General features: G+C 37.1%; 3 protein-coding genes across 3 annotated transcripts in view; 1 reads left to right on the plus strand and 2 right to left on the minus strand.

Moving 5' to 3' along the window:
• LOC126756657 (protein lethal(2)denticleless) lies at window positions 1-3,173 on the minus strand. The gene is made up of 4 exons (XM_050469876.1): window positions 3,074-3,173; window positions 2,148-2,794; window positions 1,304-2,087; window positions 1-1,243 (listed from the first exon to the last, which is right to left on the minus strand). The coding sequence occupies exons 1-4, from the start codon at window positions 3,114-3,116 to the stop codon at window positions 291-293; spliced, it is 2,427 nt and encodes an 808-aa protein (XP_050325833.1). The 5' UTR covers window positions 3,117-3,173; the 3' UTR covers window positions 1-290.
• A 129-nt stretch (window positions 3,174-3,302) lies between these two features.
• On the plus strand, window positions 3,303-6,457 carry LOC126756658 (augmin complex subunit dgt5). Its single transcript, XM_050469877.1, has 8 exons — window positions 3,303-3,851; window positions 3,914-4,046; window positions 4,130-4,274; window positions 4,341-4,592; window positions 4,648-5,171; window positions 5,226-5,743; window positions 5,829-6,016; window positions 6,112-6,457. Exons 1-8 carry the CDS (start codon window positions 3,757-3,759, stop codon window positions 6,369-6,371), a joined length of 2,115 nt encoding a protein of 704 aa, XP_050325834.1. The 5' UTR covers window positions 3,303-3,756; the 3' UTR covers window positions 6,372-6,457.
• Window positions 6,458-7,116: 659 nt separating this feature from the next.
• The window catches only part of LOC126756661 (lachesin), a 30,872-nt gene continuing 13,747 nt past the window's right edge, over window positions 7,117-24,241 (minus strand). Inside the window, exon 2 of the mRNA XM_050469881.1 lies at window positions 7,117-8,977. Coding sequence (XP_050325838.1) covers window positions 8,436-8,977 — 542 coding nt within the window. The 3' untranslated portion in view covers window positions 7,117-8,435. The remainder of the gene's footprint in view (window positions 8,978-24,241) is intronic.

The following is a 24,241-nucleotide window of genomic DNA, read 5'->3' on the forward strand; positions in this document are numbered from 1 at the left end:
TATTTAACATTTTTGAGGTTGTCTTTCCGTTACCTCTTTTTTATTTTGTAAATGTCTTAAATTTTCTATTTTACTTTAGAAAAGTCTATCGGTTACACTTAGAACTACTTTATATGAATAAGTCTTAAATACTATAATAACTTTTTTAAAAAGTAAATAACGGTGGTTCCACCTTTGGGTGTACTCACAATATAGTCATCCGTATCATATTAGGACAACCGAAAACATACTTAATATATAATAATAAAAAGCAAGCGAAAAATTAAAAATAATGTTTACAAATATTAAAGTCATTCGTTACAGATGGTGGTGGCTTGAGTATGTGTAGACGTATTGTAAGCTATACTCCTATTGACAATACCAATCGTACTGGTGCCCGCAGAAGTCAAAGTCAAAGGTTGCAGGTCGCCAAGAATTTCCGTAGTTTCTACAGCAGGTGATGTAAATTCGGTGGTGTCGCTTCGTTGTTGTGTCCGAACGCTAAAAAATCGCAAAATAGTAGTCTCACTATTACGACGACTTGACGTTGGTGTTTTTGGAGGATGTGAGACCAGATGGCGAGACGTCGAAGGTGAGTCATGAGATAGTATGTCACGAGTTCCACTCGACTTACGTCGACGTGGAGTGACATTGGAGTGCGGACTAGCCTCCGTTGTCCTCAAACTTTGTAAACGTGATGATGTAGAAGCTATCGGAGACTGTGATCCATTACAATCTTCAATAATTTTTTCGGTAAGTGTTGCATTACGCGAGGACATCAATTTTTGCTTTCGTATTTTTGTTAACCAGTCAATCTTTTCCTTGTGTTTACGTTTTGGTGACATTATCCCCAAATGGGGTGCTTCACCGTTAAGCACATAATTTGGTAGATTTGAGGTCGGTGAAAAAATCATTGAAGATAGAGGTGGCTGTTGTGAGGTTGAATTATTAGACGTTCCCGCGTTAGTTGGAGATGTGTAATCGGAATTATGGTTTTCAGTCACTACTCTTTCACCGAGTGGCGATTGTATGGTCGGACAAGTTTGCTTTAACGATATATATGGCGTTGCAGTCTCTACTGTATTTTCTTGGTTGCTATCATTACTATGGGTATGGGCCGCGTAGTTTGTAGTTGAACTTGTGGGAGAAGTGTACGGCTCCTCTGGAATCGGAATAAGTTGCAAATTGATGTGGCGGGTCTGTGGCGATGTCAAACTCAGAGAGTTTCCCACGTTCGACGTTGATGGACTAAATAGGCGTCGACCTAGAAAAAAAGATAACGCTAATATAAAACCACTAATTCAAAAAAGTCTAAGCTGTTTACCTCTAGATTCCAAAGGTTTTGGTCGCTTAGGTTCATATACTTCACCATCATCTTCCCCAGCCACTCCTCCCAGCATTTCTAGAAACGACCGTTTCGCTGTTACTTTCTCTACGGAACTAGGAGTACGTTCATTTTGTTCCATTATACGTTTGAGTGAACGTGGAGTATTCTCAAGGTCTCGCAAGTTGTATTTATGTGTTGATCCATGTGCCCTTCGTCCAAACTGACGAACATACTCAGCATGACCTCGATATAATTCCACGTTATCGAAATCCGATATATTTTCTGGCCCTATACGCCAAATTTTATGACGTGCATCATCACTACAAGTTACAATAGGGCAGTCGTGGGTAGATCCCCATGCAACGCATGTTACTTCTACAGTATGACCCCACAAAGCGACCAATGGTTCATCAGGATAATTAAGATTCCATATGTAAGCTTTCTCGTCGCTACTTCCACTTAACAAATATTTACCATCTGGGCTAAGGCAAGATTTTATGTAGAAAGTACTATTTAGTAGGCCTTTATATCCCGCTAGAGGTTTCGACGAATACGAACACAGATTATATGAATAAATTGTATTATCCATACAATTAGCAAACAAACGAGAACCTGATTCATCAACAAGAAGATTGGTAAATCCTTTAAACGTACTGGAACCAGCATATGGTAGACTATGTTTTGGGTGAGGTTCTTTCTTGTATGCGGTATAATTTCGTCGTAAATCCCATACTTTTATAATTCCATCACCGGCCCCACAAGATATTAGAGTGTTTTCGTCCTAAAAAAATGTGAACATAGTTTTATGTAAACATAAAATTTTGTACAATTTAACACCAACCTGAAAAGCTAGACCTGTGATACTACTTGATGTAGCACTAGGTGTCATTTTTGGTGTTCGAGTGCGTTTTCTATGAGATACCGGGGTACCTGGCCCACCAACGTGTCCACTATAAATGCAGTTATCTGCGCGCGGTGTTAAGTCCACATTTAAATTTGCACGCGTATCCCAAATTATAATAGCGCCATCTCTTCCTCCAGTTGCGAAGACAGATGAATCATGTCTACGGAACGCCGCTGTTTTCACAGACCGTGTATGACCAACAAATGATCGTATATTCCGAATTTCTCCTTGTTCATCTACTTGCCATAAGCTGGCTGTGTGATCCCCTGATGCAGAAACAAATTTCATCTCTCCAGGCGCCCATTCCAAATCAAAAACTGCATTGTAGTGACACTGAGGAGCATTAAGAGAACGTTCTTCTGGTTCTTCGTTCTTTTTTGTGGTATCTTGCAATGCAATCTTTCCATCTTCATTAGCAATAGCCAATATGTGTCTAAAATTATTACATTTGGAAAATTTTGCCGAAAATATGGGTGGTTCTGGATTATAATCTGAGCTATAATTGGAGGGTAAGATTCCACGCCAGCTGTCTTCCTTTGCCACACAAAGTCTACGTAGGGCAAAGTCATACGTATAGTCAGTTGCTAAAATGAATACGAAAAATATTGATATTGTTATATATACGTGTATGCAAAGCGATATGTTGCAAGTCTCTTGTCTATTATTTTGCATGCACAGCACAATTTAGTTGGATGACCGACTTTATTCCGTTCATTTGTTATCTAACTTTAACTTAATAATACACAAACAAAATTATCTAGGCTGGATTTCCCGCTAAATCTTCTCTGGTTTGGTTCCAGGTCGCGCCACTTCAGCCGCCAAATTTTTTACACCAACAATTACACTTTATTTACGATACTTACTGATGCCTTGCTGACGATTGAAGAACTTGTGAATTATATTCATATTTCAATCAGTTAATATATTTTCTTTTTTTTCAGTTTTTTTAACCACTAGTAGTTCTTAAATATCACTTTTATAATTTTATATTTTCTTCATTTACGTACAATGAACTTTTTGAATAAAATAGTCCATTCAAGGAATTTCGCTGTCAGTAGTGTAAAAAAATGCGCGCAATTGTCAATATTTGTTTGTGCAGTATATAGTGATGCCATATGATTGAAATTAATATTATAAAAAAAATTAAAGTATGTCCACATTATCAAAAATGTGCTGAATTGGAAAATTGTTATTCACAACGTTAAAGATTAACCAACTGGCGCACAAGTAAAGAAGCCTCAACTTGGTTGCGTAGTACAATCTGTGGTCGAATCTTTCTCCGATGTTTTTGATACAATGTCATCGGAAAAATGTATTCATTGCGAAACGCGAATGATTAAACAATTTAAACGTTTTATGCAAACTAAAAGGGGAAATTGATGGTTAATTAAGTAAAACGACCACCACAGTTCATTCCCAGAAAAAAATGACATCCCTGTTTGCAAACAGCGAGCATACAATTGTGAATGGTCAACATAATTCAAATATATTTTTGGGTGCAAAGCAATATACAATTATTTTTTTATAATATAATACTGAGTTTTAAATGCCACTAGAAATGGATATAGAATTTTTTCAGATGTGGGCAGCCAGATTGGGTTGTCCGCCGGAAGCTATACCAACCCAAGAGGCCTTAAAATCGTAAGTTTACTCGTACGATTCAATAGAAAATTTGTATATTCTGATTTGCATAATATTTCCAGGATTTATAAATCGCGCCAACGTGACTTATTTTGTAATTTAATTAAGCGTGTAAGATCTCGGCAAGATGCTTGTGAGGTACGCGAAAGTATACTTTTGAAGCGTTTGGAGAATCAGAAGGGTCATATGGTGTCGGTAAAGGGCTAAATATATACATTCATACCTACATATTTTGTGTTAACAATGGGTCATATCCTTACGAATTTATTTCTTTATAGGCATCGGCTCGAATTTTTTTGCCCAAAGAACTGCAAATTTTTCTGAAAGTAAAGGATCTTAAAAAGCACAAGGAAGACGTCGTAATGCGTTTAGATGAATACAGAAAGGAATATGAGACTCTGGTTATTAATATAAAAACAAAGAGTAATTTATTATTGGAAAAGTAGTTTAAAAGAAAATATCTTTAGCAAATCAAATTTATTTATTTAGACATCCAACGCATTAGTCTCCAGCATAAGCAGAAAACTCTGGGATCTCGTATCAATATTTTAAACTTTAACTCTGTGGCTTTGCGAAAGCAGATTAAACAGGAGGAAAATAATAAAAAATTAATAATTGCTACAATGCCTGTGCGTTTGACAGTTAAAAACGCGAGTGAAATTATTGCCATGGACGAAGTTAAACAAGCGCTTCGAGATCTCGACGATTTTTATACATTGTACATAAATCAGGGAAGCAGTCGTAAGTTAATGACATATTGAACAAATGTACAAATAACGTGATTAATCATTTAAAGCTACCAGCGTTCAGGAAGCAAAAGATTTGCTGTGGGTAAAAATGCGTGCCATTTTCTCAAGAATGCCTAATTTTATTTTCTTCAATGTAATAATGCGTTTGAAGGAAGAACAACTTCAATATGTAATGTCATTAATAAATAAATCAAATAATGAGGACTCAGCAAGCCATTCCCTCAGTGGAGTAGGCAGCAAAGACCCACTGTCTTCTTTTGACATAAAACTTTTGCAGACAAAAGCAGATCTTTTAGGCATAGTAGTTAAATACCTGTCCGCACGCAAAGAACGTATTATGCTAGAAGAAAAATTCTCCGATGCTTATAGTCCCTTTGTAGACGAGTTAGAAAAGAAGGTCAATCTATTTAACGCCAATACAAATGAAAATATCAATGAAACAATATCGGACTACCTGGTACAGTATAATTTGCGCAATTTCTCAAAAAGTCAAAATGATTTCATAGCTCAACAAATTGAACAATGTAAAGCAGATATTGACTATGGAGCTAGACAATTGGAAAATCATGAGGTAAGAATATAGTCTCTAAAAACATAAATTTATCTGATTTCAATTTTGCCACAGGTTATCCTGGGATCTATTAAACACGTTTACAGTAACATCAATACATCGATTAATAGAATTCAATATGAAATGTTGCAACTTGGCCAAATCAAGGAAAAGATTCTTTATTCAAAAAATATGTTGAAACGTATGGTGGATGATATGCAAGTATCCACTATTGGTGCAGCTGTGGCTCCCGTTACTGGCGGATGCATGAAATCCAATTTCCTGCCTACGAAGCTTAAAGTTAACAACAATATATCTACTATTGGCGATAGCTTTGAAATGGGTGGTGGAGACATGGTATTCTGTAGCACGAAATTAGACTTCGACTCCACCATGATGTCACTTAACTCAACCTCAGCAAATAATACTGGAACATCTAGACGAAGTGTGGGATGTGCGGATACCACACTTATGCCTGCGGCTACCGGATGCAACAACAACGAAACACGTTTCGTTCTACCACCATACTGCAGTGAGTTATCTACTTTCGCCGAAATCCCATTTGAAAAGTTTAGCTGTATAACGAAAGAGTGGTGAGATATCATTTAGAGTGCTTCGAAATGTGATAGATACATATACCCAAACATGGGTAACCCTTGTGCTTCTGGTTAATTTCAGCGCTTACCATCTGTCACCCAATCCATTGATCGTGGAATCACGTGAACTTTCTTCTACAATGCAATTGGCGCCAGGCAGTCTACTGACAGCTTCAGGGGCTTTACAGGAAGTACGTAATCGTATCAAATGGGCGTGTTTAATTGCCCAGCATTCGCTTGACTTGAAATTGGATTTGGATTTGGTTATGGGTAGGCAGTGCTAATAATTACTATCGGACATAACATAACATGTAGTCCTTAATTATCTATGTATGTGTTATTTTTTATATATTATTATCATATAGTCGACGCACAAAGCTGCAAACAAAAAATCAAAAAACACCGCGAGCAAATTGAGGAAATGCTGGATAAAATAGATGTGGTTAACATAAACACTAATCGAACACTGCATAAACTATCAAAATTATACGACTTTATGCTAGCAAATCCGCTGCGCCACTATATTCCAGCTGAAAGAAATTACAATAATCAAACATATGCGGATTATGAAGCCGAATTCTTGATGTATTATCGTATGGCTACCGTCGGTGCATCCATAAAATGAGAGATTTATATTCGAATGTGATCGATAATCTCTTAAAGCTAATATTAAATTTTAAGTTCCAAATAAAGAAGTTTTCAAGAAACCAATATGATAACCCATGTTTCTGTTAATTAACCTTAACTAGTTAACGACTTTAAGCTAGATGGTATGCTTTATTTGTCGTTTTTATTTCTGAACAAGAGTAAAAGAAAGGGTTTCTAAAGTTGCCAATCTAACAATAAATATATATAATTTTAATATATAATTTTTATTATTTCAGTACTTTTAGTTCTTGATAGTTTTGCAACCACATTCAAGTGTAATTCTATTATCGCCATCTGATTTCGATGTTAAGAAGTTGTGTACGTTGGGAAAGAGGAGCCTACGAGAAAAAAAACTCATTCAATTTCCGATTTTATCCTTAATTTTTCCGAATTATAACCGATGGGATTTCTTCAATGTTTTGATGTTTATGGGTTTCCTGGGAAAAATATACACTCAAATGCACCCAAAGAGGGTTGAGGTGTTCAATAATAATAAAATATTTCAGCTGATCAAATGAGTGAGTATGAGTGTCATTAAAACGTCTCACAACGATTCGACGTATTTGTTGAAACCAAATTGTTTGCTAGAAGAAGGCTTGTATTTATTTTCCAAAAGTAACATTCGACTTCCTCTCCTCTTCAATAAATATGGTCAGGTCTGTAGAAAGAAAAGTGAGCCCCGAAAAGTACGCGGAATAGAGCCTATACTCAAATATATAGTATACATTTTTAATTAATTCTGTTTATTCTATTGGTTTGTCACATATGTATTATTATTACATTCGTTTATCGTTTATAATTGAATTGTTATACCTTCTAAATGTAAGTTAATTTGTTTACTTTTTATTTACACCCGATATGAAATGGGTCTGTAGTCACATACAAACATAAATGTTATTCACATACAATGTATTTAATATAAAAACTTATTCGTTTTACTTATAAAAACTTATGATTAACAGAGCGGTAAGATAGAATATATTATATAAAAAATTTACTCAACTTTTCCATATTTTATGTTCTTATAAATTACTTGCTTTAATTAAATTTTATACTTTTTGTTTTCGCATTTAAGAACACATGTTCCATTGACATTATTTTATAATTTTGTCTGTTATATATTAATAGACATTAAGAAATGGATATTTCAAAAAAAATTTGACTTGTGTATGTGTATACATATGTATTTGAATATACTGAATTATGCAACTCAAGTCCGATTGTGATGCTAATTGTAGGAAGGACCATTGAGTGATGTTTTGACAGCTTTGAAATAACTGAGATGTTTCAGAGTTGTGGACGGGGTTTTGGTGGCGGTCTACCGACATACAACAAAATATTTGTGTCCCTTCTTCAAACAAATGCCAATTTTACATACATACACGCGTTGGTTGTATACGCTTTTGTTTTCAGCACGCTCTTTTATGTATGTATGTACATATGTACATAGTTTTATTATAAAGTAAAATGAAATAAAATAAAATTAAACAACAGAGAAATAAATCATTGAGCACTTAACTAAAATGGACGTCTTCTTTATAGAAACCTTACAACAAATGACTTACTTAGATCGACAAAGAAAACAAAACGAAAAAGCTGCGGAATATTTGAGACGATAATTAAATAAAAGTTAAAAGTAAAGGTTCACTACGATACGACGCGGCCTTAAGACTCCTGGAATGCTTGTAGTAGTTGTTTTTCGCTTCGTTGATAACAGAAACGCGTGTGTTTATTGATCGATTTCGGTTTGGCTTTAAGTCCATTGATGTTGGCTTTTCACTTTTTAATTTTTAATTTAAAATATTACAATATTCGATTTTCTTTTAACTATATGCATGTGTATATATAATGTGTGTATGCTTGTATTTCGATAGTGTTTTATTTGCGGCATAGCCAGCTTGCTACTCGTCTTTCATCGCTTATCGTTTTTTGTTTTTTTTTGTAAGCTGCGTCCTGCTCTTCGAACACGCCCACTTGGTATGTACATATGTGTGTACATACCTATGTAGGTGTGTATTAAACAAATTCATAGTTGTTGCGTTTATCTTGCAAAGAGCGCCGCTCCGACCATGGTCAATAATACAAATGTGGTGGCCGCCAAATGTTCAGCCCCGCCGTAATATGCCTGCCCGCAAGCTGGTGGACACACCGGGATCACCGTTTCGAAGAGATTGACGCGCGCCTCGGCCTGTCCTAGCTTGTTTACGGCCTTGCAAACATAGTCGCCATATTGACGTTTCTCAATGGTGATAACACGCAATGTGGAGTCGGAGTACTCGTCGGCGGTGGCAAAGTGAGAGATGCTGTAGTGCTGGTTGTTCGAGAGTTGAATGTCATCCTTTAGCCAGACAATAGCTGGTGGTGGATAAGCTTCGATGTGACATTCCAAATCCATGTCATATTGGAGAGCTTGTCCCAAACGTGGCCGTGGCACAGTGATGACAGGTGCGAATTCGACTTCTACATTGATGTTGCGACGGTCACCTTTGCTGACGCCGTTGTCGGCAACGCAATAGTAAGTGCCGCGATCCTCCTTCTTCACCGACTTAATCTTCAGTATGTTGCCTACGTATGTTGCGCTATCTGAAATAAACAGATGGAGAATTAAGGATTACTAACTATGAATTCGATTTATTATTCAACCTTATATAAACGAAATGATACAAAATTCACTCTACATACATATATGTATGTACATATATACATACACATGTATGTAGAGGCAACTTCAAACACTAGTAACTAAATAAAAATTTACCAACTGATATTGGTTTTCTAAGAACCTCACATAATCTCATAAATCGTCCGGGTCGGTATAAAATTGTTTGCTATAATTATACCCTGAACAGGGTATATTAAGTTTGTCACGAAGTTTGTAACACCCAGAAGGAATCGTCGGAGACCCAATAAAGTATATACTTATATAAATGATCAGTATGTCGAGCTGAGTCGATTTAGCCATGTCCGTCTGTCTGTCTGTCCGTCTGTCTGTATATATACGAACTAGTCTCTCAGTTTTTAAGATATCTTTTTGAAATTTTACAAACGTCATTTTCTCTTCAAGAAGCTGCTCATTTGTCGGAACGGCCGATATCGGGCCACTATAACATATAGCTTCCATACAAACTGAACGATCGGAATCAAGTTCTTGTATGGACAACTTTCACATTTGACAAGATATATTCACGAAACTTGATATATGTTATTTTCTAAAGCAACAATGTAATCTCCGAAGAAATTGTTCAGATCGGTTAACTATAGCATATAGCTGCCATACAAACTGAACGATCGGAAACAAGTTCTTGTATGAAAAACTTTCACGTTTGGCAAGATATATTCACGAAATTTGGTATATGTTATTTTTTAAGGCAGCAATGTAATCTCTAAAAAACTTGTTTAGAACGGATTACTATAGCATATAGCTTCCATACAAACTGAACACATAGTTACTAACAGAAATGCACCTGTGAAGGGTATTTAGCTTCGGTGCAACCGAAGTTAACGTTTTTCTTGTTTTATCAGATAGTTTGCAACTTTCAGCAACCAACACGAAAATTAACCTATAAGTTTGGTTAACGTTATTTAAACGTTATTTAAATTTAACGTTATTTTTACTCCTATATTTAAGAGTGTAAATGAACTCTGTAAGTCAACTCTCACTACCTGAGTGAAGCTCACGGTAAGGTCAATGACCAGTAATAAAATTCATTTTACCTCAGTAGGGTCATAATTTATTTGTGGATGCTAGAATTTGAGGCTCAAAATATTTCAAATTAGGGAGCAATAAGCCGCGGGATATCATATACGCTTACTTTCTATACAAATACCAGAGACCTGCATATATTTGAGTGATGTCAGTATGAAAAAGGTCATCTTGTATCTGAAACCTGTTTACCTGGAGTTGAATATATTCAAATAATAATATGAAATAAGAAGCACACATACAAAATAAGACAAAACAAAAACGAAAAAAAAACTTCAAGTAAATTCTGTCTTTCGGATAACAGTTAAACAAATTCTTATTTCTTAAGATTATGACGCGATGCTTCATAGTTTGAAGAATTGTTCTATATTAAAATTAAACCCGGACTTAACTCTTACTTACAAACTGATGGTTACAACTGGAATTCCAACAGGAATTCGCTCTTTCACGAGCGATGCCGGAATTGGGTCAATGGAAGTGTAAAGTGTCTTCTATTTTGTTGATTGGCAATGTTAATGGATTTTTAATGCGACCAGTTCCGCTAGCTGGCAATACCCTCTAAAAGGTAGAGCTCTGCGATCATAACCACTAAAACCGGACAACTACCAATTGACAATTGCGAACAAAGAGAATAGTTGAAATGGATCTGGTGCGAGTGCACAAAAGAATTGTAAATACCTACATATGTACATACATTTGAACACATTGATACACCAATACAGATGCACAATAATAATTGAGTTGTTCACTAAATGGCTGATGGTTGGCATTGAATTGCTGATGCCATTTGAAATTTCCAATTCAGTGACGATTCTAGGGAAATCATAATCGCCCAGAGAGTTGTTGAGATTTGTTGTCGCGTTGATTGTATGGCAGTTGTTTGATGCTCGCACTTCCGGGAGTTGCAACAGAGCGGCTAACAATGCCATCTCACGTTCCTCCCCTTCCATATTTCACCATGATTCATGTCTTAATGAATTACAACAAATATTCGGTCACTTTTATTTGTAGTGTGTAGCGCAAACAGGCCGGCAACTGTGGCGTTAATGACCTTTCGCAAAAGCAGTAACCGTACTCAATGCAACAGTGCGCAAAATAGAACAAAGGGATCATGCATAAAGCAAACGGCAAACGGTGGCAGCAGCAAGCAGCAGTTGATTTAATAAATAAAAACAGTAAACACATTTTTGCAATTCTAATTACCTCCCACCCTCCCCTTCTCCATGTGGCATTAGCATTACTTCGCGAAAGTGCAGCTGCAACAAAATGTTGCAAATCTGCCATCAGCAGCGCTAGTAAACCACACCTTGCACTTCGCGAATTCAGAACAGTTGCCGAGGATAAATTAGCCAAGCATATGTCTGTAAATGCAAACATATAATAAATTTGTAAACTACAGTGTAAATAAAGGTAAGCGAGAGGGTGCGGTGTGAGGTTTGCGGTTGTACAGATGTAGAAGGCATATGCCGCGGTTGTTGTTGTTCTTCGATGACATTAGAACGATTCGCAAATTTAACCTAACTGTACAGCTCCCTCGCTACTCACACATACATATGTATGTATGCCTGTAAATTCATATTTTTACATATGTACATATATTTTGATAAAATGAATGCAAAAATACCCAGTCGGACTAAATGGGACTAAAATGTAAGCTTACATCTTCGGGTGTCACATTTGTTTTAAGTTGCTTCGGAAGGTGTGATAGATTTACAAGGAGTTTTTAAAGTCTAAAGGATGGTAACAATTCGAAAAAAGAATAATTTTGATTTTGCTTTAATCGCGATTTTCGATCCATTTAGTGGTAATTATACATATACTGGGCTATGACGATCCGTTTTTATAAGTGCCGTATGTGAAATTGAATACTTTGCAATTTCTTCTTGGGGCCAAAAGAGCATCGGAGTAAGTAGTCCTCGTACGCTTTTATGCCCAGATATACTTCCCAAGTGCGTGTATGGAATTCGCACACATGCAAAACGATGCAGAAGCGTTGCAAGTGCAACCGAGCGTGTGCACACTACACTAACAATAAATGACAGCTGCAGCAGCAGCCGTCAGGCGTCAGCGTTGACGTAAATGCAATGAATGCACTCTAATGCATCGGTTATGTACTCGAAGTACTCCAGCCGAAGGAAGTCGTAGCCGTGGAAGTTACTCGCCGATTTACATTGTGAATACGTGAAATTATTAATGTTAGTATAGGTCGGCCCGCAATAAGGACATGCGATCTTGGAAACACTTAAGGAGAATCGTTTTTGTATGCATATAGAAAGTAATGATAAATTTGAAATGAAATCCAGTTGTGAACTTCACAATATTCAAACTTAGATTTAATAATTTAAACTAAAAAGGGATTTGCCTATCGGGGGCGGAAAGCCGTAGCAAATTTTTGTAAGTAAACGCTCGCGTTTGAAGAATTCGGGGAGAAGTGTGCGAATCGCGACTGATGTTGCTGACGTTTTATTCCACTGAGACTACTGTTATCTCTGCCAATATTGTTATTGCTATTGATGACGCGACGCCACCGGCATCATTAGAGCGCGCAATTACCACTGAAGCTGAAACAATTGCAAAATGTGCTGCTGAGATCATTGACGTGAGGTTCATATACCCACAAACAATAGCAAAACCTAAATAATATAGGCAGCTGCTGCAATACGTGGACGCATGTGTATTTGCTGCGCTTTGCCTAGTTGACTACGCGCACGCCCCCGTAATCACCAGAGCCACAGCAGCAATCGTTGGTGCGTGCAAAGTGCGTTTATACGTATGTATGTAAGTATGTTGCATGCAGCCTGCAATATGTGTATTCGCCAAAAAGCTGCCACACTCACTTTATTGCGCGCTCGAACCAACAGCTGCATAAACTCCAAATAGGCAGTTGGCCCAGCAGCACAGATTTTGCATTTCGAACAACAAAACGAAATTGAAATCGGGTTTGGAATTTCAAATTTCAAACGCCAAATTACTGAGAAATATGAGTGCTCACAACACACACACATACATACATATGTATGTATGCACGTAGATCAGAGACTGCAATTGAAAGAGTATCTGGGTATGCACATGCTGTGCGTTTGTGGCATTCATTAAACGTTCATTGTTGCTGCTGGTGCTCGTATTAGAGATTTTGTTATGGAGGATGCCATTGGCAGAAGTGCGGCCGCTCGCATTTGAAATTTGATTTTCCAACAATTTTCCCCCCTTCGATATGCGCGTGTATGTGTGTATGTTTGTAAGGCATGTGCTTCTGAATTACTGATGCACACATATTTCATTTTAATTTGAACATTTTTAATTTGGAAAATATTCGTGAATGAAAATAACTTCTGCAGCACGCTTGTGGCAACACAAATGCGAAATGCAGCAGCTTGTTGATGCTTTACGCCGCATTTACCATGCGACAGGAGGGGCGCAGCCGCAGCAGCAGTGTGCCGGCGGACGAAAGTAAATTAAGTATTGACACATAAATCTCCCTCGGCACTGTAAATGAGCAACACTGAAGGGCTCGTTGCGCGCCGCTCGTCCATGATTTCGCGCCACATTTGACAGTTGCATTATGCAATGCGGGCGCATTGGACGCCAACAATGTGTAATTCCGCCCGAGCGCGGCGTACGTTTTGAGCACAAACACACCTTCGCTTGTCCAATTAAGGCAAAATCATATTTTTCAGCACTGATATTATTGCTATTGCTGCGGTTGTCGTTATCATTGTTGTGGCTACTGTGTACTAAAAGTGAATCATGGAGACGCGTTTGAAGTTGCACACAAATGCACACAAATGCACTCATGCATGTTTGTTTACTCTGCAGGGAAATTTACTAGTTATAAACCACTCTACTAAAAAGTCAGACGACCGTCTTTTTCCCATACAAGCATCTGGTTCAGCTTCATATAATTTAATGAAAAACAAGAAAAAACGTTAGCATCGGTTGAACCGAAGTTAGTATACCTTTCACGAACAAACATACTCGTACAAGAACTTAATTGGTTAATTTATCTCTTCAAATAAAACGTTCTCTATATGCTATATTCGTCCGATTTGAAAAACTTGTGGATATACTACTTATGTATTTCGTCAAATAAAAAATTTTCCATTCAACGACTTTATTTTGTGCATTAGTTTATATGACAACCGTAACCTGTAGTGGTTCAATATCAGCGGTTCCAACAAATAACCTTCTTGAGGAGAAAATAACGTGTTCAAATTTTCAGGGCAATATCTCAAAACTGTGGAATTAGTTCACGGATATACAGACGGACACACAGATGAATATGGCTAATTCAACTCAACTCGTCACGTTGATTATTTATATAAGTCGATATTCAGAGTATAAATACCGATTCGGCGATGAAACCATGCTCCTTTTCGGTACCAACTTTTCAAACTAAGTAGTTCGATGTTTTATTACAGATGAGATCTAGAACTTAATTGGGGGTTTCACATAGTCCCATAAAGTTATAAGTTATAACGATCCGAAAACATAGCGTTCGGAGTTGTATTTGCGTAAACTTATTTTAGTATGCAATGCAACAACAAAATTTTTAAACTAGTATAAAAATTTATGATTTTACGATGCTTTTTGACACGTTGTGAGTGCCCCAAATATTTCAAACATGTGCATCTCTGCCGCTGCAGCCGCTCTGATTTCCCACTCATTAAGTAAAAAGACAGTTCAAAATATGTTTGATTTATTAAACGCCCTTCCACTGTACATAAATCTAAGCATGTTTCTTCACAAACTAATTTTGTGTTTATTGCATAGGTAAAGGAGTTGGATCTTTACATATGCACTTGTTCATATTAATTTTTGTACATACATACATACATACATATGTACATATGTACATATGTATGTATGTCAATTCATACTATAAGTATATTATAAAATATTAGTTATAAAAGACATGACTTCTCTTACAACAATTTATGGTAGTGGTAAACAATATTCAGTGTGACGATTAATTACAAAGCCGTAGAAGTGGCTTTATAAGTGAAGCTTACATACATACTCGTACACATACATTTGTATAATTTCAACTTATCACGGAATCAGAGATTCCAACACAAGTGGCAAACATAAAAATGTCAGAATGAGTAAGTAAAATAAAAGCTTCATACCGTTAAACAAAAGTTATAAACAAATGTGGAAATAGCAGTACTACGATGATGAGTCACAATACTTGATCGCAAAGAGCAAATAGAATGAGAAGTAACCAAGTTGCAAACCTCAATTATAATTGACTGTGCATATTATACATATGTATGTATGTATGTATGTATGTACATATATTATATGCACCTATAAATATGTATATGTATGTAGGTTACAAGAATTTACACTGAATACTGAGTAGTGTAAAGCAGTAGAAACAGAAACTCTACTACACACATACATACATAGAAATCAACATTCGTACGAGAATAAATTTTCCATCTCGTCTCGACAAGATCGCTCGTTTCCTGTTCGTATTATTACTTCGTTAGAAAAGCTATTGTTAATTCGAGCTTCAATAATATATGTACATATTATTCGATTGGCCATTTAGTGCACTTCAAAACCATACTTTGGATTCACGCAGAGGATTTGAAAAGATTGCATCGAAAATACCCTCTTGCACTGCTTACTGTGTTTTTACTGTAGTGGTAATGAGAAACAAAAAAGTAAGAAAAATGGGTCAGGGTGAAAATAAGCTGAGTTTTGAAGGCAAAGTTGGGCTTGAAATCGGTTTGAGCGACAAAATAACTTGTATATGTTTTTGTACACACCTCATAGGTTTGATAGTTCAGATCATTAGCGTATGATGACTGACTTATTATTGCACTGTTAGAGTGACGGCGATGTACAACCGCTCGCTTGTTCCAGAGGATTTGTATGCTATCCAAATGACGAAACTCCATGGAAAGGTACATACATATAGTATATGTAAAAATATATGGCGTAAATGCGCTGAGAACAATTGACGATAAAGCCAGAAAACGCAGGAAAATATGCGTGAGTAGTAAAAAAGAACAGCCCAAGCCAGAAAGAGAACTGAACTTTGAAGTACTGGAGCGTGACTTTGAATGTAATCGGTACAGGTGTCATGTATCTATAGATTTGCAAATACATATGTACATACATATGTATGTATGTACATACTTTGGTATAGTAAGACCATTTCAGAAGACTTACACTATTTCATATGCAATATACTTATAAAGAATTGTTTTATGCCTGAGACATCAATGAGCAAAAGATACATACATACATATGTACATATGTATATTCATAAATACGTGAATATAAAGTATTCTGTCTGAGTAACGATCAATGCGCTAATAAATTTGTTTGCGTTCGTACATACATATGTACAAGTGTATATATTTGTCAGTGAAGTAAAAAAAGATGTGTCCGTGTAAAACTTTCACAAATACAAGCACACAATATACATACATACATATACACATACATATGTAAGTAAAATAACAATTAATTAAGTAGACAACAGTTCCCAACGCCTTCACAGCTCTTAAATACAAATATATTTACATACTAGTGGATCCGGCCACGCGTTGCTGTGGAATACATTTTTTACTATTATTCATATAATAAACTATTCAATCCAGTGAAAATTTCATTTACAAATAAAGACGAAAACGTTTTTGTCGGTATAAGAATCCAGGGGAGTGTACTTGAAGTATAATTTTGAATATGCTCATACAAATAAATGTCATTGGAAACAAAAACGAATTTAAGGCTGTTTACTCAGTTAGGTTAACAGCATATGTCAGTTCTAGTTAAAAAAAAGATTCTTTACCGAAAAAAAGAACCTTGGTTAAGTTTACCGGAACTTAACTGGCAAATGACTGCTAACCAAACATTGAGAATATGGCTCTTAAGATTTGCATTTTACTGAAAATTATAAATACTGTTGAACTTTACTAACTCGAATCACCATAATCCACGAAAAAACTTTGAATTATGGCAGGAAATTTGTATGTAATTTGACTTCTATTGCTAATTCAAGAGTTCGAGTTATGGAGAACTTCGAGTTATAGAAGTTTGAGTTGTGGAAGTTCAACTGTATTATATTTTTTGGGGGATAGTGAATACATGCGTATGTTTACAAATATATACGGTGAAATCTCCCATAAAGAGACACTGATGAACCCGCCTTTCTATCCAGTTATTAGAGTTGTCCTCTTAATAGAGCGTCCATTTAATACAGCTTTTACTACATTTTTTTATTTTTGAATTGTTTTGACTACCTTATCTTCTAAGTTTCTTCAAACTGGACACAGTGTGCTAAATTTTGCTATAATCCTTTCAGTAGTTTAGGAGTTCATCGCGGACAAACAACGTGACACGTAATTTTTATATGTATATAAAGATGGCTCGGCCCTGCAGTGCAACATTGAACTAGTCGGAAAAATACCACTTTACGTCTAGAATTTCTTGGATGAAATCACACTGGTTAAAAAAATATAAATATATTTATGCCTTTTCTATAACTATAATTTGGCTATATTTAGAGTTAATATGGAAGTATGTATGTACAGTTATATTTCTACCCCTAATCCAAAAGAGAACCTCTACAAAGAAGACAGTCTCAGTCAGCTGGCCTAGTTACACCGCTTCCATCGAAGTTATATTTATACTTGTAGTATAAAAGGTTATACAAAGATCTTTATTTTGATTCATCAGTTTTAATGACAGTCTTAAGCTATAGTGATCCGATCTAAACAATTTGTTCGGACATTGTAGCAGTACTTTCTATTATTTGGTGAAGATACCTCGTCAAGCGAAAAAGTTTCCGTACAAGCACTTGATTCTAATTTATTTTCTATGACAGCTACATATATGCTAAACTCCGAATACACGAGTTTTGACAAATGAGCAGCTTCTTGGTGGGAAAAAGCCATTGCAAAATTTCAGACCATTCAGATATCTTAAGAACTCATAGACTAGTTCGCGTCTATACAGATGGCTAAAACTGAGGTCTGACGGGTCTCTGACGTTTCTTTTTGGGTGTTACCTACCCTTTTTTGTGGCGAACTTTATATGCCCTGTTCAGGGTATACAAATATACAGAAATGATGTGGGATTTAATGGGCATATCTAACCCTTGTTTGTGAATTAAAGTTCCATCATCATACATACCTAATTCATATGTCCCCAAACACATAAACCGAACACAAATTAACTGTGTTATGTATTTCGTTAGGAGTAAGTCGAGTTTCGCAGTAAAGAAAAATAGATTGTTATAAAAGTTGTACCAAATGAGACTTTTGGGTTCAAATTTATTAAGAAGGTTAAATGGAATTTTTGAAAACTGAGCCAATATCGTGAATATTATATGTATGCCTGTGCATGTGCGTTTTTAAGAGAGCCGTAAGGGAAATTAAAACAGACTATTCTAATTATGAGTTATGATGGTAGGACATTAGAACGTTTGAATTTTACTTATAATTTTATACAACACTTCAACAAAAGCGTCGTAATGACGCATGGGAAATTATTTTAAATCCGCTATGCATCATAGCTTCCTCTTATACATCTTACATTCGGTAATGGAAACACCTTGTATCTTTGCCGAATAGTCATAACATCGGTGGGGGGATCACTATTTGCAGGCACACTGCTGAAAATGATTGAGCAGAAATCCATTTGAGAAGACAAACAGTTGGACAATGAGTCCATAAAAAGAATTCGATGGAGAAAGGGGAATGCAAAGGGGCGAACAAACAGGTGAACACAAGTGTTGCACCTCTACAAGATAAGACAGGTAAACGCTGGTGAGCACTGTGAGTAGGTATGTATGCTTAGATGAGCTCGCATGTAACCGATCACTGGTTGCAGTGATTCTTATTCTTCGATTTGCTTTCCATTCGTCTTCCAACTTTTTCCAAACCTTTCCTTGTTGGCGGACGCAGACGCAGCATTTCTTGATGCCATCTATGGCGTTACGTTGCATGCTGTGTATGTCAGAATGATTGTGCTTAAATGAGATTTTTTGTCTAAGAGTTGCATTCGCCTAGAAAGAAGCTAGACACCTATTGTCTATATGTCTATGTATGTGTTGTGCCAGTAGATAAAAATAGATTTGTGTCTATGTTATGTTATTGCATACCTGGCCGCCTGTTAACCTGCCACATGCCACATCGGTGCGTTTGCTGCGCACCTTCGGATGCCACTTTACTTGACGCGTTGATGAGCATTTGCTTAATGATAAAAGGATAGACAAAGGTTCAGAGATACCTACACATACATACATAGGTATTATATACGTATGTGTGCCGCCTTAGAGCACTAGATTCTACACCAGCCCGGAATAAATAAAGAACACTTTTTATCAACCGTTCAAGCTGTGAGTAGAAATGAAATATTAAGTAAAACGCAATGTAAAACAGAATGTAGGAAAATTAAGGTGCGGCAAGAAAAGTCGGGGCAAGACACTGACACTGCCTTAAGAAAATGCATTTGCTTTGAAATCAGCATTTTTATCGCTGGATGAGTCCATAGACTGCGGTTGTGCCGTGTTATGGCGGGAAATGTGGCAAGTTACCTGCACAAATGTTGAAAATAAAAGCGTAGAGATATTCGAAGCAAACACAATAGTGTAAGCTGCCGCATCAGGCGCACCAAGCGCTGCATCTGTACCGGTTGATATCGTAGTTTTTGCTGTGGCTGTTGATTCTCATTTGATGGGCACACCGCCGCTGAAATGCTTGGCTGAATTTCAGTTTTAAGCCGTTGAAATGCTGTTTGGTTTTCGGTGTTCGTTTCGGTTTTTTGGTTTCATTTTCGGTTTGGCTTTTTAGGTGGGGTTAACGAATAATAAATGAGTTTACAATAACGCGCTGCCAGCGGCCCCATTGCTATTATTTTTTTCTCTTTGCTGCTACATCTTTTGTTGTTGTTTACATTTATAATGCCAGCAATAAGAGTCGTAGCGCAGTAGCAAGTCGCCTACGTTTTATATACATATATACGGTTACACCAACATTTCGATAGTTACACTACCTAGACGGCCAATTCAGCGAACGCCATAGAGCATTGACACCAACAAATAACATTAAGTATTTTTTCGTATTGCTTCAAAGTGATAAATGAATTGCATTTTTCGTAGATTTAATTTTTCGATCGCAGGTGTAGTTTTCATTTACTTGGTGACAGGACATTTCTCGACACACCTTCCAGCGTGTGGTGAAATTATAAATAGTTTTAACGAGGTTGACATTTGTTACATAGGTGAGAAGGTTACAGTTAGCGGTGTGTCAGTGTTATAATGTTTGGTATTCTTATCGTGAAGAAAGGGGTTAAATACTTAAGCCGAACTCAAGCAAACGATGTTAATAAGTTACGAATTTACTTATGTTGTCCTACGAGGATTAGTTTTGAAGAAAATTATAATAAATACACTGAAATGCCATGAATAATTACATTCGGAAGCAATATTAAAAACGCAAACACCAATCAACACCATCAAATCATTTTAAAGTTAAATCACTTATTTCATCCACAACCGAAAGCTAATTGCTGAGATCTCGCTTTCTGACTCCACAAAAGTTATGCAAAAAATGGCCATCACGCAATGCTAAAAAAGTTCGTCACGCAAAGTTTCCCCAATAAGCTGACAACTATTTGTTGCTTAATCTTTGCTACGCCATGCGAATAACCCCACCATTAATTTTAACAACTCTATCTATTGGACGATAGAAGTGCCTCAATGCAACCCTCGAACTAAGCTATCAGCTCTGACAGGGCCAATGTCAATGTCAAAGTTAGTGTTACTGCCGTTCGATGGCGATATCCTACGCCCCAGTCACGACTTGCTCTTAGAGGAAAGAGATTTTTCCAATTTCATTAGGGTGCCATTTTGCGTTAAAATCAAGAAACCGGAAAAACGCTGAATGTAAGTCTTGTTGACATGAACAACTGAAAACAACGGTCTTTACAACAACAACACCCTGTGATTTCCACCAATCAAAAGCGAGCGGAAGGCAGCAACAATTGCCGCATGTCTGCCTGCCAGCCTGTTTGCCGGCTTGCCTGAGCGGCAGGAAAGCGTCCAAGCGCGAGCGTGTAAAGAGTAGGGTTGCGTGTGAATGCAAGTGGGATGGCGGCGAAAAAATACCAACCCGTATGTGGCAGCTGAACTTAAATTTTGATGTTTCCGTGCTTGTTTCCTGTTTGCCTGGCGGCCATGTTTAGCTTTCTTTTCAATTTCCTGCAATTTTACTCGCAACTTTTTCACCTTTGCAAATCAAGTCAAACGGCCGAGAATTTTCATAGCAGGGGAACTTATACCCTTCAAATCAAATGATATGCAAGAGAAGTATGGAAGATTAGAGAAATATTTGCAAAGTCTAGAAAGGAAGAACTCTCGCAAAATAACTTAGGAATACAGTGATGGATAGCGAAATTTTAGAAACAGAAATATTCTTTGATTAAAAACTTTACTTTTAGTTAAAGCCGGACTTACAGCGGCAACAAGTTTTTAATAGTTTTAAAGTTCCATTCTTGTGCCGTATGAAACATTACACTGGAAACTTGGTTTAGTTCCAATGTCGAAACAGAGGCTTCTGCCGATTGCTACTTATTTTAAAATTTAACCGATGAGGAATTCGCATAAAGTAATATATGGAAATGCACGAGAGAAATTTGTATCAGAACACTTCGCGGCCGCAATTTGCTCTCGACGCCCTTTCACGGTGCGGGAAGTCACGAACCACTACAGTCGTGCGGGTAGCGGTTTTTAATGATGATTGCGTTGCGTTGCATTTAATTTTGTTGCATGCTGCAAGTTACTGGCATTGGATGCAACTTAAACTTCATTGCAGCAAGTTGAAAACGCCGTTGCTTGATGTGGGCTTTTTAACCGAGTGGGTTGAAGACGACGCCAATGTGTGACTCATCATATTTGCAACGCACGCATTCGCTTACATGGATAGGTGCATATGCACGTGCAAAAATACATTATATGTTCGTGCAATATGCCCGAGTAAATACAAACGGAGTTACTAGGCAAACATGTTGGGGCCGACGTTAACTGCCGCAGCCGCAGCATGTTACTCGCGTCATTTCATGTTGGTATTATGCTGTCGCTTCGACGCTGTCGGGTGTTCCGCCTAATGATATACTGTTGTTATGGTCGGGTAACACCCCCAAGACAGCCAAGCCCTCATAAAAAGAACCCGTTTTTCTTAGGCCATGAGCGATACCGTGAGTTTAAGCATGCGATTCAAGTACGAGTATACCTGTGGGCTGTGACAGGCCTTACGCGGCTGCCTGGCGCTTCGTCATGCCAAAGGAAGTGTGTGCGACATAATTTTTTCTTACCTCTTCCACATTTGCAAATCCAATTAAAAATTCTCGCAATTCCGCTTTTGGTCTGGGAGATGCTTATGAATGATGGTTTGGATCTCGGCAGTTAGTGGTTGCCGGTTGCACTTAACGTGATTTTCGACCTGAAAGAATTTTCACTTTTTAGCCTTGCACGTTTCTCTTCTAGAGATGGTAATGCGGTTGGCTGACATACGCATACGGGACACTTTTCATACCTTCGCATATTTTAATTGATTTTTTTTCACTTTTGCTTCTTATGCCTCGCTTCACAGCCACGTCGTTCATGGCGGCAAATTTAGATTTTTTTTACACAAATGTTTTATACATACATACATACATTTATGTGCATATACTACATATAATATGTATTTATATGTATCTATAAATTACATATTGACGGTAATGCATGCATCAGTGTGAATTGTGTGGCAAAACCTGGGCCTTATTTGGCATTTGCATTTTGTTTAAGTGCAACAGCATTTTTGTTGTTGGAAATTGCATACTTGTGCACATTTTTATATTCCCCACCGCCCTCGCCAACGCCGTCACCATCCCCGTCGAGCGTCATTATTATTGTTATTCTTATTGTGGCTGTTCTTGCCGTTGCAGCCGCATATCGAGCATATAACAAGCACTTGAGACATGTGAATGCACCCACTTTGATTTTTGTGTGTTTCCAAGTGACGGCGACGATGGTAATGGCAACGATGGTGTCGCCCTAGCGCTGCAATCTGCAGCCACCCACTCGAAGCAATGTGTCGCGCCGCCACATAATGACGCATTGCTTACACAAAATTTCTATACACTCTCCTTGGCTTTGGCAATGGCACTGGCAGTGACACTCACGCTCAATTCCGATCCATATTCGCACATAATTGTTCGCATCTACCGATGAGCACACATACATATGTACATAGTCGCGCATATGCCGGTTTAAAAATGCTTTTCATATCTTCTGTTAAGCGATGTTTCCTTCTCTTTCAAATTTCCTTCACTTAATGCCCGTCAATTGCTCTGAATGCCATTGTAAATTAATTAAATGATTTCACTCTTATCCCCGATCTCGACGATTTCGATCACTACCATAACAGTTATGATTTCACTATGAGTGGGTGAAATCATTAAGATATTGATTATGTGACTTTGTCTAAGCCAAAAGTTTCGTAATTTTGAGAAAACAGGCTAATTACCGTTACTGAGTTCTTAATAAGTGTTTTACAATACGAAATTATGAGATAGCGGTAATTAAAAATGCCGAAATTGTACTAAGTACTTTGAGAAAGCTTTTACTTCTAAGATTCAGAGCTCTATATGAATAAGTTCGTTCTACAAAAATATAGTTATGTATACTCGTATAGTATTAGGCACTCCTGGAGCCACTGGAGCGCAGGTATGAGAGTTTCAGTAAATACTCCTGAAATATACTAATATTGGGTGGTCGAAAAAGTCCTTTCGTATTTTGTCAATAGATGTCGTTGCAGTCGTATATCGCCAGTGCTACCAATCACATTGTCATTTAAGAAAAAAAAATTAAAATCGAGGAAGTTAATAAAAAGTTACAGCTGTTCAAAAATGAGTGAAAATAATGAAGAAATTCGCTATATTTTGAAATTTTTGCATAAAAAAGGGAAGAATGCCACGCAAGTCACCAAAGAAATTTGTGAAGTTTACAGAGACGATGCTGTATCAGTTCGTGTAGCACAACAACGGTTCGCTCGAAATCGAAACTTTGATTTGCACTGATGAAAGTTTTACACTGATGGAATAATGTCTCTAGCGGAAAAAATGGCAAAAAGTATAAATATAAA

The sequence above is a fragment of the Bactrocera neohumeralis genome, chromosome 4 (genome assembly GCF_024586455.1).
Source record: "Bactrocera neohumeralis isolate Rockhampton chromosome 4, APGP_CSIRO_Bneo_wtdbg2-racon-allhic-juicebox.fasta_v2, whole genome shotgun sequence".
Lineage (NCBI taxonomy): Eukaryota > Metazoa > Arthropoda > Insecta > Diptera > Tephritidae > Bactrocera > Bactrocera neohumeralis.

Excerpts from the sequence above, each read along its gene's own strand:
- LOC126756657 (XM_050469876.1), bottom strand. The coding sequence starts at position 3,116 with ATGAATATAATTCACAAGTTCTTCAATCGTCAGCAAGGCATCA. Across the intron at positions 2,795-3,073 it reads CAATCGTCAGCAAGGCATCA|CAACTGACTATACGTATGAC; the intron begins GTAAGTATCGTA and ends TATTCATTTTAG. Across the intron at positions 1,244-1,303 it reads AAAACCTTTGGAATCTAGAG|GTCGACGCCTATTTAGTCCA; the intron begins GTAAACAGCTTA and ends CTTTTTTTCTAG.
- LOC126756658 (XM_050469877.1), top strand. The coding sequence starts at position 3,757 with ATGCCACTAGAAATGGATATAGAATTTTTTCAGATGTGGGCAGCCAGA. Across the intron at positions 4,047-4,129 it reads AGAAGGGTCATATGGTGTCG|GCATCGGCTCGAATTTTTTT; the intron begins GTAAAGGGCTAA and ends ATTTCTTTATAG. Across the intron at positions 4,593-4,647 it reads CATAAATCAGGGAAGCAGTC|CTACCAGCGTTCAGGAAGCA; the intron begins GTAAGTTAATGA and ends AATCATTTAAAG.